At 41.1% G+C, this 17,340-nt stretch overlaps 1 protein-coding gene across 3 annotated transcripts in view; it reads right to left on the reverse strand.

The window, feature by feature from the left end:
* EGFR (epidermal growth factor receptor) overlaps positions 1-17,340 on the reverse strand; it is a 152,815-nt gene that overhangs the window by 33,476 nt on the left and 101,999 nt on the right. For all 3 annotated transcript variants that reach the window (XM_052698993.1, XM_052698992.1, XM_052698994.1), the window contains exons 2-10: positions 11,984-12,135; positions 9,956-10,142; positions 8,929-9,063; positions 6,858-6,926; positions 4,074-4,192; positions 2,838-2,979; positions 1,895-2,011; positions 1,220-1,346; positions 1,047-1,120 (exon numbers count right to left, since the gene is read on the reverse strand). In XM_052698993.1, coding sequence (XP_052554953.1) covers positions 1,047-1,120; positions 1,220-1,346; positions 1,895-2,011; positions 2,838-2,979; positions 4,074-4,192; positions 6,858-6,926; positions 8,929-9,063; positions 9,956-10,142; positions 11,984-12,135 — 1,122 coding nt within the window. The remainder of the gene's footprint in view (positions 1-1,046; positions 1,121-1,219; positions 1,347-1,894; positions 2,012-2,837; positions 2,980-4,073; positions 4,193-6,857; positions 6,927-8,928; positions 9,064-9,955; positions 10,143-11,983; positions 12,136-17,340) is intronic.

Raw genomic sequence — 17,340 nt, forward strand, 5'->3', positions numbered from 1 at the left:
CATGCTAGGAATATTTGTAAACACTGCTTTGTAAACTCTTTTACTGTTTACTCTTTAGTCCACCATAACGCTCAGGAACACCAGAGAACAGTGTGTCAGGGGCTGTGCATCTGACACACTGAGCTGGCAATGATGGCTCTTGATACAAGAGTACCTTGCTTGAGGGGTTGTGGGCTTCCTGCAGCATGAGGAGGCATTGTCCCCTTTGTGAGCTGCCCTTCAGTAGGAGAAAAAGTAGGCACAGAACAGCCAGCAGCTCACAGTGCATTTGTTATGACAAGCAAATTTCTCTGCTAGGGTATGGTACTCTGGAGAAGGGAAAGAATTTGGGAAATTGCACAAAGAAGTATGAAACTCTGAAGTTAGTCACTGCTACCCTGAAGGCAAAAAGACAGGTAAAAGAGATAAAGAGAAGTGGACCTGGAGTCATATCCACGGGCTCTGACATTACATTTGTTTTATAACTGGATGAACAAAATTACTTTCAAGTTGATGCCTGTGCAAGATCGCAGTCAAGCACTCTCATACTTTGTGGCTCTTGGCCACTTTGTGCTCATTTCCAGGCAGGGCTCTTTGGGCTGGAGAGAGTGTCTCCATGCGTCTCCATGAGGATGATGCAAGAGACTGAGCATGGTTCCCTAAGGAGCTGCAGAAAGGTTTTCCACAAATAGAAACACTTGGCTATTTTCAGATAGAGTGGCATGCCCCTGAATCACCACACACTTCTTGAGTAGCTGAGAATTGCTTCTACTTTTAGTCCTCGGTGGGGCTGACAATTCAGCAGGAGGGATGATCTGGAAAAACCAGAAACATCCAAGGAAATCCCTGGATGGGAGGCAGGGTGGGTACAATACTGGCAAGATGCTGCTGACCTCCAGTGTGAGCAGTGACCCTGCAAGCTCAAGAACAGAAACCATTCTCTTTGTTTTTTTTTCTCTTGGTCTCACGCTCTTCCGCTCACAAACTTTGAGAACTTTCTTCTTCTTCCTTTAGGTTTTAGGCAGCACTACTCAGATAATATCTCATGCTTAACCCATGTCACTGACCTGATATTTCTTTGACTGTTCTGAAGACATCCAGCTTCTTAGGGTCAAGGGGTAGTGTCTTTGTGAAGGCATCCCTGAAACAAACAGAAGGAGGTGTTGGGAGAAGAATGAATCAGCCTGAATTTCTCCCTACTCCCTCTCTTCCAGTCCTCAGTGACCAGCAGGCAACTCACCCCAGAAATGCAACAGGAAGAATGCTGACATCCCCGTTGATCTTTGTACAGTTTTTGAAGGAGTCGATGTTTGTGGCGTTTATGGATAGGATCCCTTTAAGTTCACCTATTCCAATGCCATTGCACACTGTTAAAATAGGGACACAAAAGTTTGGTAGTGAGAAGCATCATCACATGTAAGGAAACACATACTAAAAGACTGCTGGTCAAAAAGCTTGGTCAATTCTACCACTGTAAGATCAGTGTCACAAATCTTTTGCCTATTGTTGCTTTTCAGAAATCACAGAAGGAAAAACACTTCTCTTTTGCACACCTGTACAGCCCTGGTCTTTGCATCTCCACACACACATTCTGACACATGCCCTTCTCTTTGTCCCATTTTCATTTTATTCCTGTTGATGAGAACTGAGAAGGCTGCATAAAGGATGCTGATGTGTAGGATACACATTAAGTGCAGTTTATCTGTGTAAGCACATTTGCAGCATATCCTAGCTGAAGCATGCTCTGCTGCCATGCTTCCTGAGAAAACAGCCTGTCAAAACTTCAAACTAGCAGTGGATATGTGTATTGAATTTGCACTTCGAGGGCTCAATTCAGTTCAGAACTCCATCTATTTATTCTAATAAATCATCTATCATCTCAAAGCCTTACTGTTTCGCACCATGCTTTTTATACCTTTGCTGCATAGCCCATCACATTTTTTACACTTCCGAACGCCGTTTTCTTCCACTTCGTAGGTATCAGTATTGCATGAGCGAACACAGGAGCCATGATCTGTCACCACATAGTTGTCTGGAAAAACAAGGATGACAGAGAACACTGAAAAACAAGAGACATGTACCGGAGGCGATACAGGTACTTCAATACTAGGAAGAAGAAGGTTTTTTGACCTTTGGCCATGCGTGAAACACATACATTAATTATTAATTTCCACATCCTTTGAAGATAGACAGACATAGAGTGCTATTACTATTTTGTAACAGAGGAGAATGGTCACAGAAGAGTGAAACAACATTGCAAAAGACAGATTCCAAGCACTGTTGTTATTTGAATCAATACACAGCCCTTTTGAACCCTCACTTTCACACATCCTTCCAGGCTAAGGGCAACGATGAACCTCAGAAAAGGATACCAGGTTTATATGCTGAACTCTCTCTTACACTTAAGTCTTATTTGTCTAAAAGACCATGGTTATGGAAAACCTTGAAAGAAAGCATCTGTAAAGGAAGCAATGATCACAGGAGTTCTCAAAGAGTGTTTAAACCAATGACTTTCCATCTGTACTAAATAAGAACCAGTTAAGAGTTGGTACTGTGTCAGTAATACACAGGATTGTTCCCATATGTCTTCTCTGGCCATTGAGTTGATGATTCTATTAAGACGCTTTTCTCTCCATTAGGAAAAAATCCTCAGAAGTCAAAATTTAGCTGCTAATAATCAGAGAAGTTGACGGATTCAGAAAGATTAAAAAAGGCTGATTGTCTTCATAAGCCATTCTCTGACTCTTGTCACTTGTTCTCAGTTCCCAGAGGAAATGAAGAGAATAGGAATGTGCTGGGCTGTAATGCAGAGGGTGACACAGGTCCTTCTCTTCGGCTGCAAGCTGAAATGAACTTACGTGGACATTCCCTCACACAAGTGGCTCCAAAGCTGTATTTTCCCTCGGGGTTGACATCCATTTGGTAGGTGGTGGGGTTATAGAGGACCAGTGGGGGACACGTGTCCTTGCAGGTAGCATCATCCCGAAACTTGCGGCATGCCTGTCAAACAACAGCACCCATTAAAACATTACAAGGTCTTTACATTAGCTGTTTAAAAACACTTCTATGAGCTGTGCTGCTTCTCACCTAGCTCTAATGGGAATCCTGAGCATCTCCAGGGCTGGTCCCTAGTGCTTAGGATGTGAAAGGTTACTTCAGGTAGGGCAATTTAGTATGACATTTGAAAAAAAAAAAAAAGAGCAAATGTAAGGTTTTCTTGTTCTGAACAAGAAAACTTGGCACTCTGGAGAAGAACTGCTGGGATTCACATGGGAACATGGGCGAATCTGCATGCCTCAGATGAAATTTTCCCTACAAGCCGTAACCAGATCAAGACAAACAGTACTTTTCTTGGCCAGCCACTTTTTAATAACCTCAATCAAATCAAGTTCTTTCCTGCCAATTACTGACTTTTGTGGCTGAATATTAAAAGGAAACCATTCTATTTGGCTGCCGGTAATGAACAACCTAGAAGCTCTTTATGAAGGATAAGTTGGTTCTTCCAACCCAATCCAGCATTAAATTAATAATCAGTCCCTTTTCCCCTTTATTTGTCCCTGGTTTTCCAGATGAGACAGAATAACTCTTCCTTGCAATCCAGTAAGATCATCCTAGCTATGCAATTTCTTAGGGTGGCCAGAATACAGATAACAGCAACAAGACACAGACTGGACAGTTTCTGTGGGAATTACATGAGCATCACTTAATTCAGAATTAAATTTAGTGCAAAGCCAGGGACAAGTTAAAAGCACAGCATGTATTAACCCCTGAAAACTCTTGTAGACAGACAATAACATTTTTTATTCCTAAAAAAGTTGGATTTGCCCTTTTCCCATCCACAGCACCAGGGACCCCAAAGTTTGTAGCAACTGAGAATCAGACAGGGAAACCTTGTTACTGAAGACCAGTGTTGAAAGGTTTGTGTCCTCTTCCCTGCCTGTTTCAGAGATGGCTTGCTCCCATTCCAAATGGCATCCTATGGGTCAGTATATCTCAGAAGCTTCCTCAGATGGAAGAAGGTTGCAAGACATTCAGCTGCCTGCCTGCTCCTCTGTTTAGGGATTTAAGCACTGATGAAGCTGTAGCATCCTTACCAGGCAGTCGCTCTCCCGAGGTCCCGTGCACCCTGCAGCACACTGGTTGTGGCAGCAGTCACTGGGCACCTTTCCTCTGCACCGCCCAGAACATTGCTGGGCACAGATGACTTTTGTTACTGAAAGAAAAAAAAAGAAAGAAAAGAAAGAAAAAGAACAGAAATGAGGAACGTTTAGGCTGCAATGAGATCAATAAATGCAGAACAACCATCCGATGCAGTATCTGTGCTAGTTCCCCCATGTTCTGCCCACAAATCAGGCAAAAGCTAGGAAGGGTGAGAGCTGGTGTGGGTGGTGGCAAAAAGAGGATGTATACAGCTCTTGTGGGGTGCAAAGCACTCTGTTCCAGATCAGCAAATCATATCCTGCTTAGAAAGAGCATCCAGGCCCCTTTGGCATCGCTGTCTGAATCGAGAATAACTCCACGGAGTCAGGCAACTTTCAGCTTGGCTCTGCTTTATTGAGGTAACCTGCTACTACTGGTGGTAGCTTTGGGAAAAACAACATGACAGGAGAACTGCCAGAACTCTGGGCAATAGTGGGAAATTATGTATCATTGGTGCGGTCTTAGGATTCCTTTGATGACTAAAAATATTTCTGAAATTTGGAGAGAGAGGGGACATCCACTCAGTAAACTGATCTCATATGAATACAATATTATTTTCTTTAAGCTTCAATTCCTTGGCCAAATTTTATCTTTATTACTCAACTTCCTCAGGGTTTATACCAATGTAACCCGAAGGAAAAGCTAATCCTGGGTCAGCTTTTTACAAGAGAGGAAAAGCTGCCTGCAATAATTTTTTAGATCCATATATAATCTCAATTTGAATATCAAAGCAGATAGAATAGTAATCATAAAAATAATTTTAAAAAGCAAAACACCACGAAATGCAGAAATTAATGGATAGTGTATGTCAGCACCATGGGCCAAAAGTGGTCTGCTTTTTCTCCACAATAAAATCACTGATCAGCACTCAGGCAATAGGGGACTGAGTCCCCAATAGAGAAAGTGGGGGATTGCTAGTGTGCTTCACTACAGCACCCTGAGCACCTGTACAGTGCAGTACTGCTACCAGCTTCCCTGCCGGGCAGAAATTAGTTACAACACCACCAGGAAATCCTATAAGTCAGAAATGGTTGTTAACTAACAGAGAGTTATCAGAAAATGCAACCTGATACAGGTACACAACCATCACTGTTTTTTTTTTTCCTAAACCACGCTATATTTTTCCATTATCCATTTTTCTTGTATCTTGTAAGCAACATATTGTCTTTTGAAGGAAACACATGATTTGAACAATACATATTAGCTTCTCTGGCAGCAACTCCTCTGTTCAAGCAGAAACAGGGGAAAAAAAAGGTACGTTGTTCAACATGGACAGCATTTTGATACAACTTTTTCATAAGCATCAGCATAGGAGTAAAACAGCTCATCACTTTGATAGCTATTGACTGAAGCTTCCTGCTGGAAACATGTATCATGGCAAACATTTATATTTCGTACAGAACATCCCACATTCATCTAAGGGGAAAGACACATAGCAGACCAAACTTCCCCACATATGAAAATGTGGGATACATTTTCAGCTGCTCAGATTCTCAAATGCTTCAAGAGTAGAGCCAAAGCTTGCAAATGGTTTCATTTTATGTACTCCACATAACCCTCCTGAAGCCAGCAAGTGTTTGCAAATGCTGGAAGTCTGCAGGATTGAGATATGATCTTTTGCAAGCCCCTGGAACAGCTATTCTGTCTTAGTGGTGGGGAGCACTGTCCTTGAAAGCAACTTGGTGAGCTCGGCAATGGCACAAGAAAAAAAAACCAAGCTTGAAGCCAAATAAGAGAGAAAGGCTCTACATTTATTTTTCTGTCAGCTGTAGAAGCTGTACATACTTGGTCTGACACTTAGAAGCATGAAACTTAGGTTTAAGACATTATTTACAATGGAAAATGTCGCATTCGTTTGTGTGAGTATAGCAAACTTTCCATTGAGCTTTACATGGTTATGCAAAACTGGCAAGCAAGAGAAATTAGAAACTGTGTTTTTCCCCAATTATTATAGAAAAAGAAAATAATGAAGTATAAAGAAAACTTTCCTCCTCAATCTTTACCTTAGGAGAAATAAAGTCTTGCAAAATCTCAAGCAACTCTGATTGCATGTTACTCTTGTAATTTCAGGAAAATAGGCTACCTCCAAAAATTTGAAGTAAAGCATATGCAACAAAACTGAACAGGCTCACAATCGCAAATATATAAATGTACAAACTAAGAAATAACTGAGTGTTCAAAAGGTCTTCTGAGTACAATACGTAGTGCTATTGCCCATATGATGGTGACATTGCTTGTGCCTACAAACAAACTTGTTTGTGTTCAAAGTGGAGCTGGATACTCTTTGAGCTCTTTGAGCAACATGACTGGATTTAAGTAAGTTGCCCCTGCCCAGGGCAGAGGGTTTTGACCAGATGACCTTGGATGGTCTCTTCAATCCAAATCATTCTGTGATTCAATGATCCTCATGACAGTTTTTTTTCAGAGCAGGAAGGCCATATATGCACATGTGTGATATAGACTTGTTTCAGACCCATTGCCACTTATCATGCCTACTAAGACTGTGAGGAGAAGCAAGCCATGTGTTGTGCTTCAAGGAGCATGAGCATAGGAGGACAAAGAAAGGACAAGTGTAAAACACATGCTGCTCAATTGGCAGGTAAATTATTCAGTAGGCAGAAGATTACTATGTCAGATTGTAGCATTCAAGATAATTCCTAATTAATCTATACACTTACAAGTCTGGCAGTTCTGTTCACCAGCACCCCAGCAGTGGTCTTCTGTGCAGTTCGGATGGCACTTAGGACCTAAAACATAAGATTGGAGTATTATAAAAAACCCTGTTTAAAATCTGGGTGACAACACCATATGTGTCACAGGAAACAAAACCTTGAGCCTTCACATTCTATGTTCAGAAATTTTGAGTGCTGGAACTAAAATCCTTATCTGTTGTTCATAGTTGGTTTCCTTTGTGCTGTACTACAAGTCTCCTCATAGCAAGCAAGTGCAATACCTTGCTGATCCGGCAAGACAAAAGAGGAGTATTTTTCCCAGGTACAGGAATTTCAGCAACTGCCCTTCTGGCTCTCAGGCTTGGATTTGCATAAAGCTGCAAGTCACTACTGGCTTGCATTCGGGCATGAGACAGATGCTTGCTGCAGGCCATGTGGAAATGAATGTTTCTGAACAACATGTTTCTAAGAAGAAAACAAAACCAACTGGATTCACAGGTAACTGCCAGCTATTCCTGCCACAAAACAAGTTGACTTGTCTGAACTACGCTCTCCTCCCGCTCTCAACCAAAAACATCCCTCAGCATAGGTCTATGCTGTCACTGGAGAGGCATCGGGACAGATGTACACCTTCAATGTTTAGCACTGGGTTCTTGTTGCTAAGCATCCCTTTCTTATCTGCTTCCCTCCCTCTTCCTGCTGTGTGTACTCTTTCTTTTTTTTTTCCTTTTTTTTTTTCCCTTTCAGTGTCAAGGAGTGTCCCAAAGAAATAACATATTTTAGATTACAGGATCACTATCACCATTGACCATAAGTGGCTTTCTATGCAGACTAATCTGGAATTTACTACACTGAAGAGACACGTCATATTAGAGTAATTCCTCCTGCTAGTGGCACGTGATCCTCCCTCCGTTCACTGCTGATCACATAGCTGAACAAATGTCAGTACTTGTCCAGGAGTCGACTGATTTGCTCTGGGACTGAAGAACTATGTTTTTTTCCAAAGTTAAAAAGTTAAAGGTTAACTTTCCATGATATTCAGAGCCAGGATCCTGTGCTGACTTGCACTGTTTGCAGCAATGCTAGGTTACATTCGAGCTCTGCAGCAAATATGTCAACACAGAAGTTGTCGATTACACAACTAGAAGATAAAGAAAATATGTTTCCCGCCAGTTTACAGTGCCAGAAATGAAATGCTCAGAAGTGAAAATAAACTCCTTTCCTTGAAGCAACAGGGGATTTCACAAGAACTCACAAGGCTCAAGGATCCAGGCTCTTCTCAGGGACATCCAATGACAGGACAAGGGGCAATGGGTGCAAGTTGGAACTCAGGAACACATAAATATGAAAAAAAACTTCTTTACAGTGAGGGTGACAGAACACTGGAATAGGCTGCCCAGAGAGGGTATGGGGCCTCCTTTCCTCCTTTTCTGGAGACATTCAAAACCCTCCTGGCCTCGTTCCTGTGTGATCTGATCTAGGTGTTCCTAATTTGGCAGGGGGATTGGACATGATATCTTGCAAGATCTCTTCCAATCCCTGATATTATGTGATTCTGTGATCAGCTTGAGCCTACCTTAGGCATATCCTACACAAACTTTTAAACACATGCGTATCTTCTTGCTCAGATTTATTTACCTCTTATAATGACATTTTCAAGGATTTTTTCATGCATCACAAAACATAGGAGTTTTTTTACAGCACTCTTGATAGAAAATTGTGCCTTATTGCAAAAATGTGAAGGTGCCTGTATAGCTGCTTTAAATTTAAAGACTCCTGGAAAACATGCAAGTGCATGTTATTCTCAGTTGTGTGGCTATCTTTGAAAAAAAGCATTCATAAGGTACTGCGAGGAATCAATAAAAATTTCTTTGAGCTATGAGTTAAGGACCTAGACATGACAAAACATTGAATCTCATGTCAGTGATGAAGAACTGAATGGATTTCCCTCAGAACTGGATTTGATGGCTCTGTGTATAAGAACTGGTGGATATGAAATCCAAAGCTGAGAGTTCGGTTGCTGGCTCTTCTCTCTGAAATGAGGAAGCTCATAGCATTTTGGTAAATTAATACTTACAAGAAGAAAGATTGCTTGCAAAGTCAAGTACTGTGAGAGGCTTCCTGCTTGTATCGATGATGTCATTCCACAGAACAGTGTCCATGTTGCACAGTTTGGGATTGTTGCTGATTTTAACACCTCCATTGAGAATTTCTGCCATGAAGAAAAAACACTAATGAGTGAAGCACCTTTCTTAAGTTTTCTCCCTCTCTCTGTGATTTAAAGAAAGGGAAACAAAAATCAGATTTCTTCATTTCACTCACACTATGCTGACAATCTGCACAGCACAGGCACACTTGAAGTGCAACCAACTCCAGGCTCAGACTGACAGGTTCTGGAGGGCTACCTGCTGTTGGATGCCACTGAGAAGCCACTACATATAGCTTTTCACACAGTGACACGTCCAGAGGCCACTGACTTTGGCAGACATAGCAGAAGGTAATGTGTTTTCACCTGCTTCAGCTCATGATTGAGTCTCCTCATGCAAACAATTCTTTTCAGTGTGTGCTGCTACAAAGTCTGTAATAAATCGGTACGGCAGAAGACTGGGCATATTGCCTGTTCTGCCATCCGCTACAGTGCCTCCACTGCAGTGGTTGTGATCTCTGATAGAGAGTGAATTAGGCATCTGCTAGCACTGATGGTTTGCACAGCCTGACCCATCAGCCAGAGACCGTATGAGACCCCAACTCTGCAGCTCTTCACATACCACCAGCTCCCACTGGAAATTAACAGAAAATAGTAAATTACACTAGAATTAAAAAAAAAATAAGAAGTGATGATTCTTTTCCATTTTGGGGATACAAATAAATTTCAGCATCCTATTGATGCTTTGGACTTCGTGTCCTTTTGTAATGGCAAATTATGAACTTTCTTCATGTTCTGAAAAAGGCTGTACAGCTGGAAAGCGAATAGAAAAATGGAAAACTGCACCCAGTTTTTTAAGCATTGACTTTGAGAGCAGATCTTCAATTTGGTCTTGATATCAATAATTTAATGGTCTAAGTTTACTTACGGGTGCCTCCACCTTTTGCCCTGGTCTCACCTGATAGCCGTTTCATTGGCAGCTCTCGAAGTCCCTGGGTTTTATTCATGTGGTAATTGGATAAAACTGCCAGGGCGAAAGAGTTGTCGTAAAGCACATTCCCTCGGATAATCTGGAGGTTTTCTAAGGGAATAACGTCCACCATGTTAAGTGCAATGAGCACATAGCCTGCAACCTCCTGTATGGTCTGAGAGAAGAAACAAGACACTTAATCCACAGCATTTATAAACCATCTTTCATTCTCTTGACAAGGTTACTTTCCTTCTCCCACTCCCCCAATGCAATCTTTGAATTTTAATGAACAAAAAAACAGACTCAGAAGAACTAAGTAAATTGGAGAACAAGAAGGGACTACATGAAAAACGAAGCTGAAGAAATGTGTCTTCATGTTTGTATTTTGTGCTTGATTGACTATGCTAAGCAGGTATAAAATGACCCTAAAAGTAGCTACCAGCTGGTCACTACCTGTATCTTGTTCCCAAGCAAGGGCAAGTAGGCATACTTAGAGGATGCAGGAGAAGAGAGCAAGCACATATGATATGCTAACTTGTATGATGCTTTCTCTGAATATTTACCTTCAACCATTTGCAGCACAGACACTTCACCTGATTAAGTCTTACACTTTATCTTCTATGCCTCTCCCCTAACCAGCACTCTAATGCTCAACAGAGGGGAGGATCAGGCAATCACCTCTCAAGCGATAGACGTTTACAGGACAATAAGACAACTGAAACGCTGACCATGGATGTAGGTTAATTCCTGTCTTGTACTGTGAAATGTGTGCATTTCTATCTTCTAAAAAAAATCCCTGCAAATGAAAAAGCCCTCAGGCTACTTAGGATATTCTTCTCTTCTATGAAGTCTATTAGTGAATTTTCAGAAGACTTGTTATGTTCCTGGAGACACTGATCTTCATGGCCAAGCAGTGCTTGGAAAGAAAAATGGCAATACCATCATATTTATAACCTGTATGTCTGAAACAACTATTTTCTGATGTTCATGCTTGCTATTGCAGTGTTTTTCCCTTTTTTTGTTCTGTGAGGAGGAAAGCTCATGAAAATTTCTCTAAACTCAGATGACTGACCTGCTTATTCAGATCCACCATAGAAGAGTTCTTGGTACCAGACACACATTTTTCATGTAAAACATGCATTTTCTCCTTCTGCCTTGTTCTTTGTAAACCTCCTAATCTGACATACCAGGGATGCCAAAAGCAAAGCATTTAAAACTTCTTTAAAAACATAAACCCTAATGTGCAGTGCTGCTGCCATTAGTGCATTCTGACAGGGGGGAGCAGAACTGTACCCTTTACCCAGTGTCTGTTGGTGGGGAACCTGGAGGTGCCAATGAAAGACTTCTCCTCCTCATGCTCTGGCTGCATTTTAACATCCATCCTGTCTGTTCTCTTCCCAGTTGGCTGTGGTAGCTCATGCAGTTGTGCACAGAACAAATGTTGTGATGGGAATAGTCTGTGTGTTAAGTGCAGAGGATTACCTTGAAGGTCACAAAAAGCACACAGCTGGTGCAGAATGCAGCTGCCTGCTTCCTTGGGACACAGGTGCTGATAGATGGTGAGGCACTCACTATCACGTGTGGAAATGGATCACAGATTGCAGAGAAGGGTAACAGCCTCCACACATCAAAGCCTGCGATCAATGTTTGCCACTCACTTTGCCATTTGTTTTGCCCTATCATATAACAAAGACTTTTGCCCTCTCAGAGGGAGACAAAGGGTAAGCATGTGATAATTTCTGAAAATTACAAACCCATCTGCAACCAAAAATAGGCAACCAAAATAGGTCGGGTCAACACTTGAGAAGCTATTTCTCAAAGTAAATGATTTTGTGTAATTGGGCTGAGCATAACCTGCAGCCTACAGACATGTTGTGACTGTGATTTGCAATATCTCTGACAATTACTGTTCTTGGATCACTACAGCATTTAAAAGATAGATAGATGATCCTTTGCACTCAGAAATGCAGTAAGATTCCTTTACTGAAATAAGCCATGTTGGCTGAAACCACTAACCTTAAGGAAGGAGAGATCACGGTTATGCTCCACATAGGTAATCTCCAGGTTACTCAGTACCACTTCGCAGTTGTTGTACATTCTCTGCAGGCTGGTGAAATGGTCTTCCACGTGCCCCAGCTGGGTCAACTTGTTATTTGTCCCTTGACATACTGTGGAAGAAAGAAGAAAGCTTCATGAAGGAAATCAAGATCAGCTACGGAGAGTTGAACAACTCCAAAACGTGTTGCCCATCCAGTTTTTACAAGAATCACAGTAACTGAAGCATCAGCACAGTGAGAAACACAGATGTGTCTAATGTGCACGAACCTAATGGCAACAGCACTGGGAGCATACAATATTTCCTAGGCAAACAGATGCATCAGCATTATAAACAGGCAAGCCCCAGAAACTCTGCACTCATCCATCAAACATTAAAACATCTTTATGTTATTGCAATATGGAGGAAAGGAGAGTAATACATAAATAAATCCTATAGAAGACTTCAAAACACCTTTCAGGTAGAAAACTTCAACCCAACTTGGCTCTTGGGTGGAATCAAAAGGAGGCCTTCATCTCATCATTATTATAATGTATGTCAGGCCTGATCTCAAGAAATTATGCCTTCACAGAGCCATAATTTTGAGAAACACCAGTTACAAACTGCAACACCATTGTATGGGGTGCCATAAGGCAAATAACAAATATACTTGACAGAGCTGGATACAAGTTTCAGAGGGAAGACACCTGTTGAAGATTAACCAAACAATTGATGTTTCACTAGTAGGAAAAATAACTTAATAATCAATGATAAAAAACATACTTATCTACTGCCAAAACCATTCATTGAACAGATGTTACTTCTCAGTACAGTCATCACCATTAAGGAGCTACAGTGACGAACTACAGACAAAATACTCTTCATCTGTGTTTGAAACAGGTCATTCACTTACATTCTTCAGTTATTTCTCATTATACATCTACATAAGCATTATTGTATTTGTGATCAGAGTAGCAGCTGCACGTGGGAGCAGCTTAACACGGACTGCGATTACACCACCTACAAGAGCGTCAAGTGTAGAAAATGACCCTGTTTATATTTGCCTCAAATTTCTGTAATGGATGAGAATTTCCTAGGCAGGATTTTCTGCTCCAGTTTCAAAGTTAAGTGTTTAAATGTGTTCATGTTTAAAATCTGCATCTGAGTTCTTTTGCATATGGGGATCACAGATTATTAGACAGAGACACAGGACATGGAATGATCGTATTTTGAGTGTATGAAGTTAGAAAAATTTTCACATATTGGTCTGCACTGGAAAATGCGCTGCTGTTGGGGATGCGAGTAAAGAGGCCTTGCACCATTTGGAAAAGTAGGAGTCCTACCGACTTCTTCTGGAATTTTAAGCAATGTTATTGTCCAGCTTTTGCCCAGGGATTAGGGAAGAACACAAAACTATGCAGAAGGTGCAGTTTTTACTCAGTTTTTACAGCTTGAATTTAAAGACAGGTGGAAAGAGCAGCCCTCTATGGCCTTGTCTTCCAGGCCCATGCCTACCATCTACCAACTAGGCAGCTGTGGAATCAGAGACAACCAGGTCACCAAAACGAGCCCTAGGGAAACAGCTTGCCTGCAGATCTATTCACTTGAGATCACAGAAGAGCCAGAACTCTGAAGTTGGTTCAGTTGACCCAAAAAGCACAGCCTTTTTCACTGCTTTCTAGCTCTGACTCAGCAGGCTGAGGGCATGGTTCCTCACACACTTCTCCCTCTCTCATGGGACCGCTCAATGAATCGTGCCAAAGAGTTGATCCAAACCCCTAATAGTGCAGAACAATAAATAAGTAAATGAAATAAAGGCTTTTTTATCTCAAGAAAGCTTGTCAATTTGGGTCACCGTGGTGTTCCATGTACTTCTGTATTGCAAACAGCTCTTACAAGGAGAGGGAGAGGGCAGGAGTACATAGTCAGCAGAAGGACCTTGCCAGTGTGTGAGGTCATGAAAGGAAAAGTAGACATAACAAGCTCTGAAGAGCTTCAGGTTGGTCCACCAGGACTTGCTATCTTCCCCTGTCCTATGAGGACAGACAATTTTGATGGCTTCCTACCAAACATATTTTAAACCATGTGCAAAATATGTCCCCTCCATCAGGCGCATCATGTCCTCTATGCAGTAAACAGAAAATAAAGGACGAACGTTTGTTAAGATCTGGGCAGCAAAAGTAAATAGTTTGCTTCTGTTAAGATTTCAACAGTATATGGCCAGCAGCATTCTGACCACCCCATAGAAGCTCCCCTCATAATTTTTTGTTTGCTCAAATACATATGGGGCCAAACACTTTTTTGCCATAAAAAGGTCTAAGTGCATAAAAAAGTTAACTTAGTTACAGTAATACCAACCAGATGAGCACTAGGGTTATAAGTAGTATATGCTGAGAAAGTTGAATCAAACAGAAGAACATAAATCCATGGAGCAATGTTACTGAACTCAGGCTAATCTGCTGCCCAATTTCCCAAATAAAAGGTTTCGAAAGAAAAGAGAATGACTTGCTTAATAATAATACTACCTATAATAATACTATCCTGCAATTTCTCTTCCTATGAAAACCATGTTCTGAAAAGATACATGCTATAATTATCTGCATATAATACATGCATGAACACTATTCTGGCCAGAGGGGAAAAGAAAAAAAACAAGACAAATTACAGATCAGAATCTTCAGAAATAGGCAATGCAGACTGAGACTGCACGTATCAGGTAAACATAGCAGGTCATTTCTTCTAGCCTATGCTGAGCATCTGCACGGGTCAGCAGGCAATAGAGGCAGTCCAGCACAGTGTTGTACTGGCTGCCTCAGCAGAGGTCAAAGGGGGGCACGTATGCATGAATGGATGGAGGAATTATGATTTAACATCTGTTCAGATTGATCTATTTGCCCCCCAGAGATTTTGATGCTAGCAACATTTATTATATACTTTTGTTTCAGTGAGTAACAGAGCAAACTATCCAGTGTAAGGAGAGGAGGGAATGGATCCTTCCACAGTACTGCTGAGTAGTGTGGTAGCATACTCTAAACAGTAAATCCCCAATGAGGACATTACGTGTGTCTCCAGCACATTTTAGATAAAAGTGAGAATGAAGAAAAAACTGAGAAGTTTTCTGATAGCAATTCAGGGTGAGATTGTTCCCAGGCAGAAGGAAAGCTGAGATCCAGATCTGAAAAGTGGGCTGATCAGTAAAAGAGGGAAGTTTTGCTCTGAGATGCTGTGTTACTGTAACAAAAATGCAGCCAGTGTGGAAATGTTGTGCCAGGGCAACAATGTGGGACACCAGAGAGCAACTTCATTTCTATGGGATGTTATTCTTAGCAAATGTACTGGGTTTCCTAAATGTCAGTGTAAAGTCAGTGTTGAGTAATTTACAGCATTACCTCCACAAATGGCCTAAAAGTAATGCTTGCTCCCTACTGTACTTCAAACTGAGCTGCGAAGTAGAATTTCTAGATGATGCAACCTCTGCAACCCTCTGATTCTTCATCTTCTAGGACTATTGGAAAGGTCACTGGTTTCTGCTGAGTCTATTGCTGTGCAAACAACTAGAGTGAAACGAAAGCATTTCCTAAACTACATTTTTCCACAGGCAATTTTAGGGGCACAGAATGCACCCAACCCTCTGCAACGCCAAGTGATTATATCCTCCCAAATTCATTCAATCTCAAATTAAATAAGCTGGTCCCTACAGTGATCGTACTGATACAAGAGAAGTCTGTTTTCTACTTCTCAGAAAATCTCTGATTACTGAAGCACCAATCCTGTCGTGCATATTTGTCCCACACTTGATGAAACCCTGGAGAATGCTCTGAACCCAAATTATTACCAATCCCCAAATCATCAGTTGTTTCTGTTTGTGTTTTGACTGATTTACCCTCTTGCTGCTCTGACACACACACTGAAATAATAACTCAATAAGGCAATTTCAGAGACATACAAGTCCATTTCCATGCTTCGTACACCACTGATAGCTCTACTCCACATGGCATAATAAACATATATGTTTTTTCTGCATCTTTTCCAGCCACTAATGATAATGCAAAACCTGCAGAAAAGAGATTTTTTTGCTTAATCTGCCAGAATATTTCTAATAAGTCCTTTCTTCTCACTCACTTGCAAGTTCATTTTTGATTCATTTTGGCATTTCTTGGAAGAGCAGTACCTTGCAGGGGTCTTGTTCCAGATGCAGAGCTGCCTCCAGAGGTCAGGGAGGAAAATGAGTCTCGGTCTTCTAACATCAGTGATGCCCAATACTAATTCACCTCAACCAGAGCGTGGAGAAAGAAACACTTCAACTGAACTAGAAACATTTTGTAAGAAATACTGATCAGCATGCTTATGTATGGGCAATCACAGATAGGAATGGCTTTGTGTTGATGTATTCGCCCCTTACAAGGGCATCCACTGACCTTTTAGAACTTGATGATCTTTGAGGTCTCCTCCAACTCAAGCAGTTCTATTGTTCCCTACTAATTAAGTGAGGATCCCCTCGTGTATTCAGGCACAAATCTGGACAGATCTTGTACGTTAGACTTTTTTTTAACCAATCCCAAAGCTCTCTCTTACAGCTATTGAACAGCTCCCCAAAGGCCCTCCAGATAGTTGTGGAAACCTGGTATGTGCAGAACTAGCACTGTTAAATGATTGAGATAACGGCATTTAAGATTATGAGGCAGAACGAGAGCAGATAACTCATTTGTAATAATTAATAACTATTTCTGCAAAGAAAACAGGAATCAAATGTCAGAGACTCAAAAAAGAAAGTGACGTTTTGTTATATGTGATTATTTATCTAGTAATACTTTACATATTCCTCAACGTTAGACAGAGACGTGATGGAGAACTTCCCGTATTACTGAGTTTTGAGTGCATTTTTCATACTGAGTCAGTTTCATGGGGGTAGAAAGACTACATGACACAAAAAGAAAAAGCTGCTGCAATGTGCTTTGAAAAGTTGCAATATGGAAAGGAAAAGCTAGAAAACAAGTGAAGAGTGCTCAGATGCTGGCAGATGTTTTCCCTTGAGAACAGTGGTTGCAAATGTATACAACAGCTAAAAAGACCAGCCTAATGTCAGCACTTGGGCACTGGAAATGTCACCACAGAATACAATCATTTTTGCACATACTCAAATTTGGTAATTCGAAGCATCATGAAAAACAGCCACATGTGGCTGTTTTAAATCCATACTCAAAAAGAATAGTTTAGAGTAATGCAACTACTGAGATTAATTCAGATTTTAGGCACATTGGGAAAAAGCAATGATAAGAGCTCTTAAAAATTCTTTGACAGAAGCTAATCCTAAAAGTGACCCAAAACTAGAGCCACA

The sequence above is a fragment of the Tympanuchus pallidicinctus genome, unplaced genomic scaffold, assembly GCF_026119805.1.
Source record: "Tympanuchus pallidicinctus isolate F22 unplaced genomic scaffold, pur_lepc_1.0 scaffold34, whole genome shotgun sequence".
Taxonomy (NCBI): domain Eukaryota; kingdom Metazoa; phylum Chordata; class Aves; order Galliformes; family Phasianidae; genus Tympanuchus; species Tympanuchus pallidicinctus.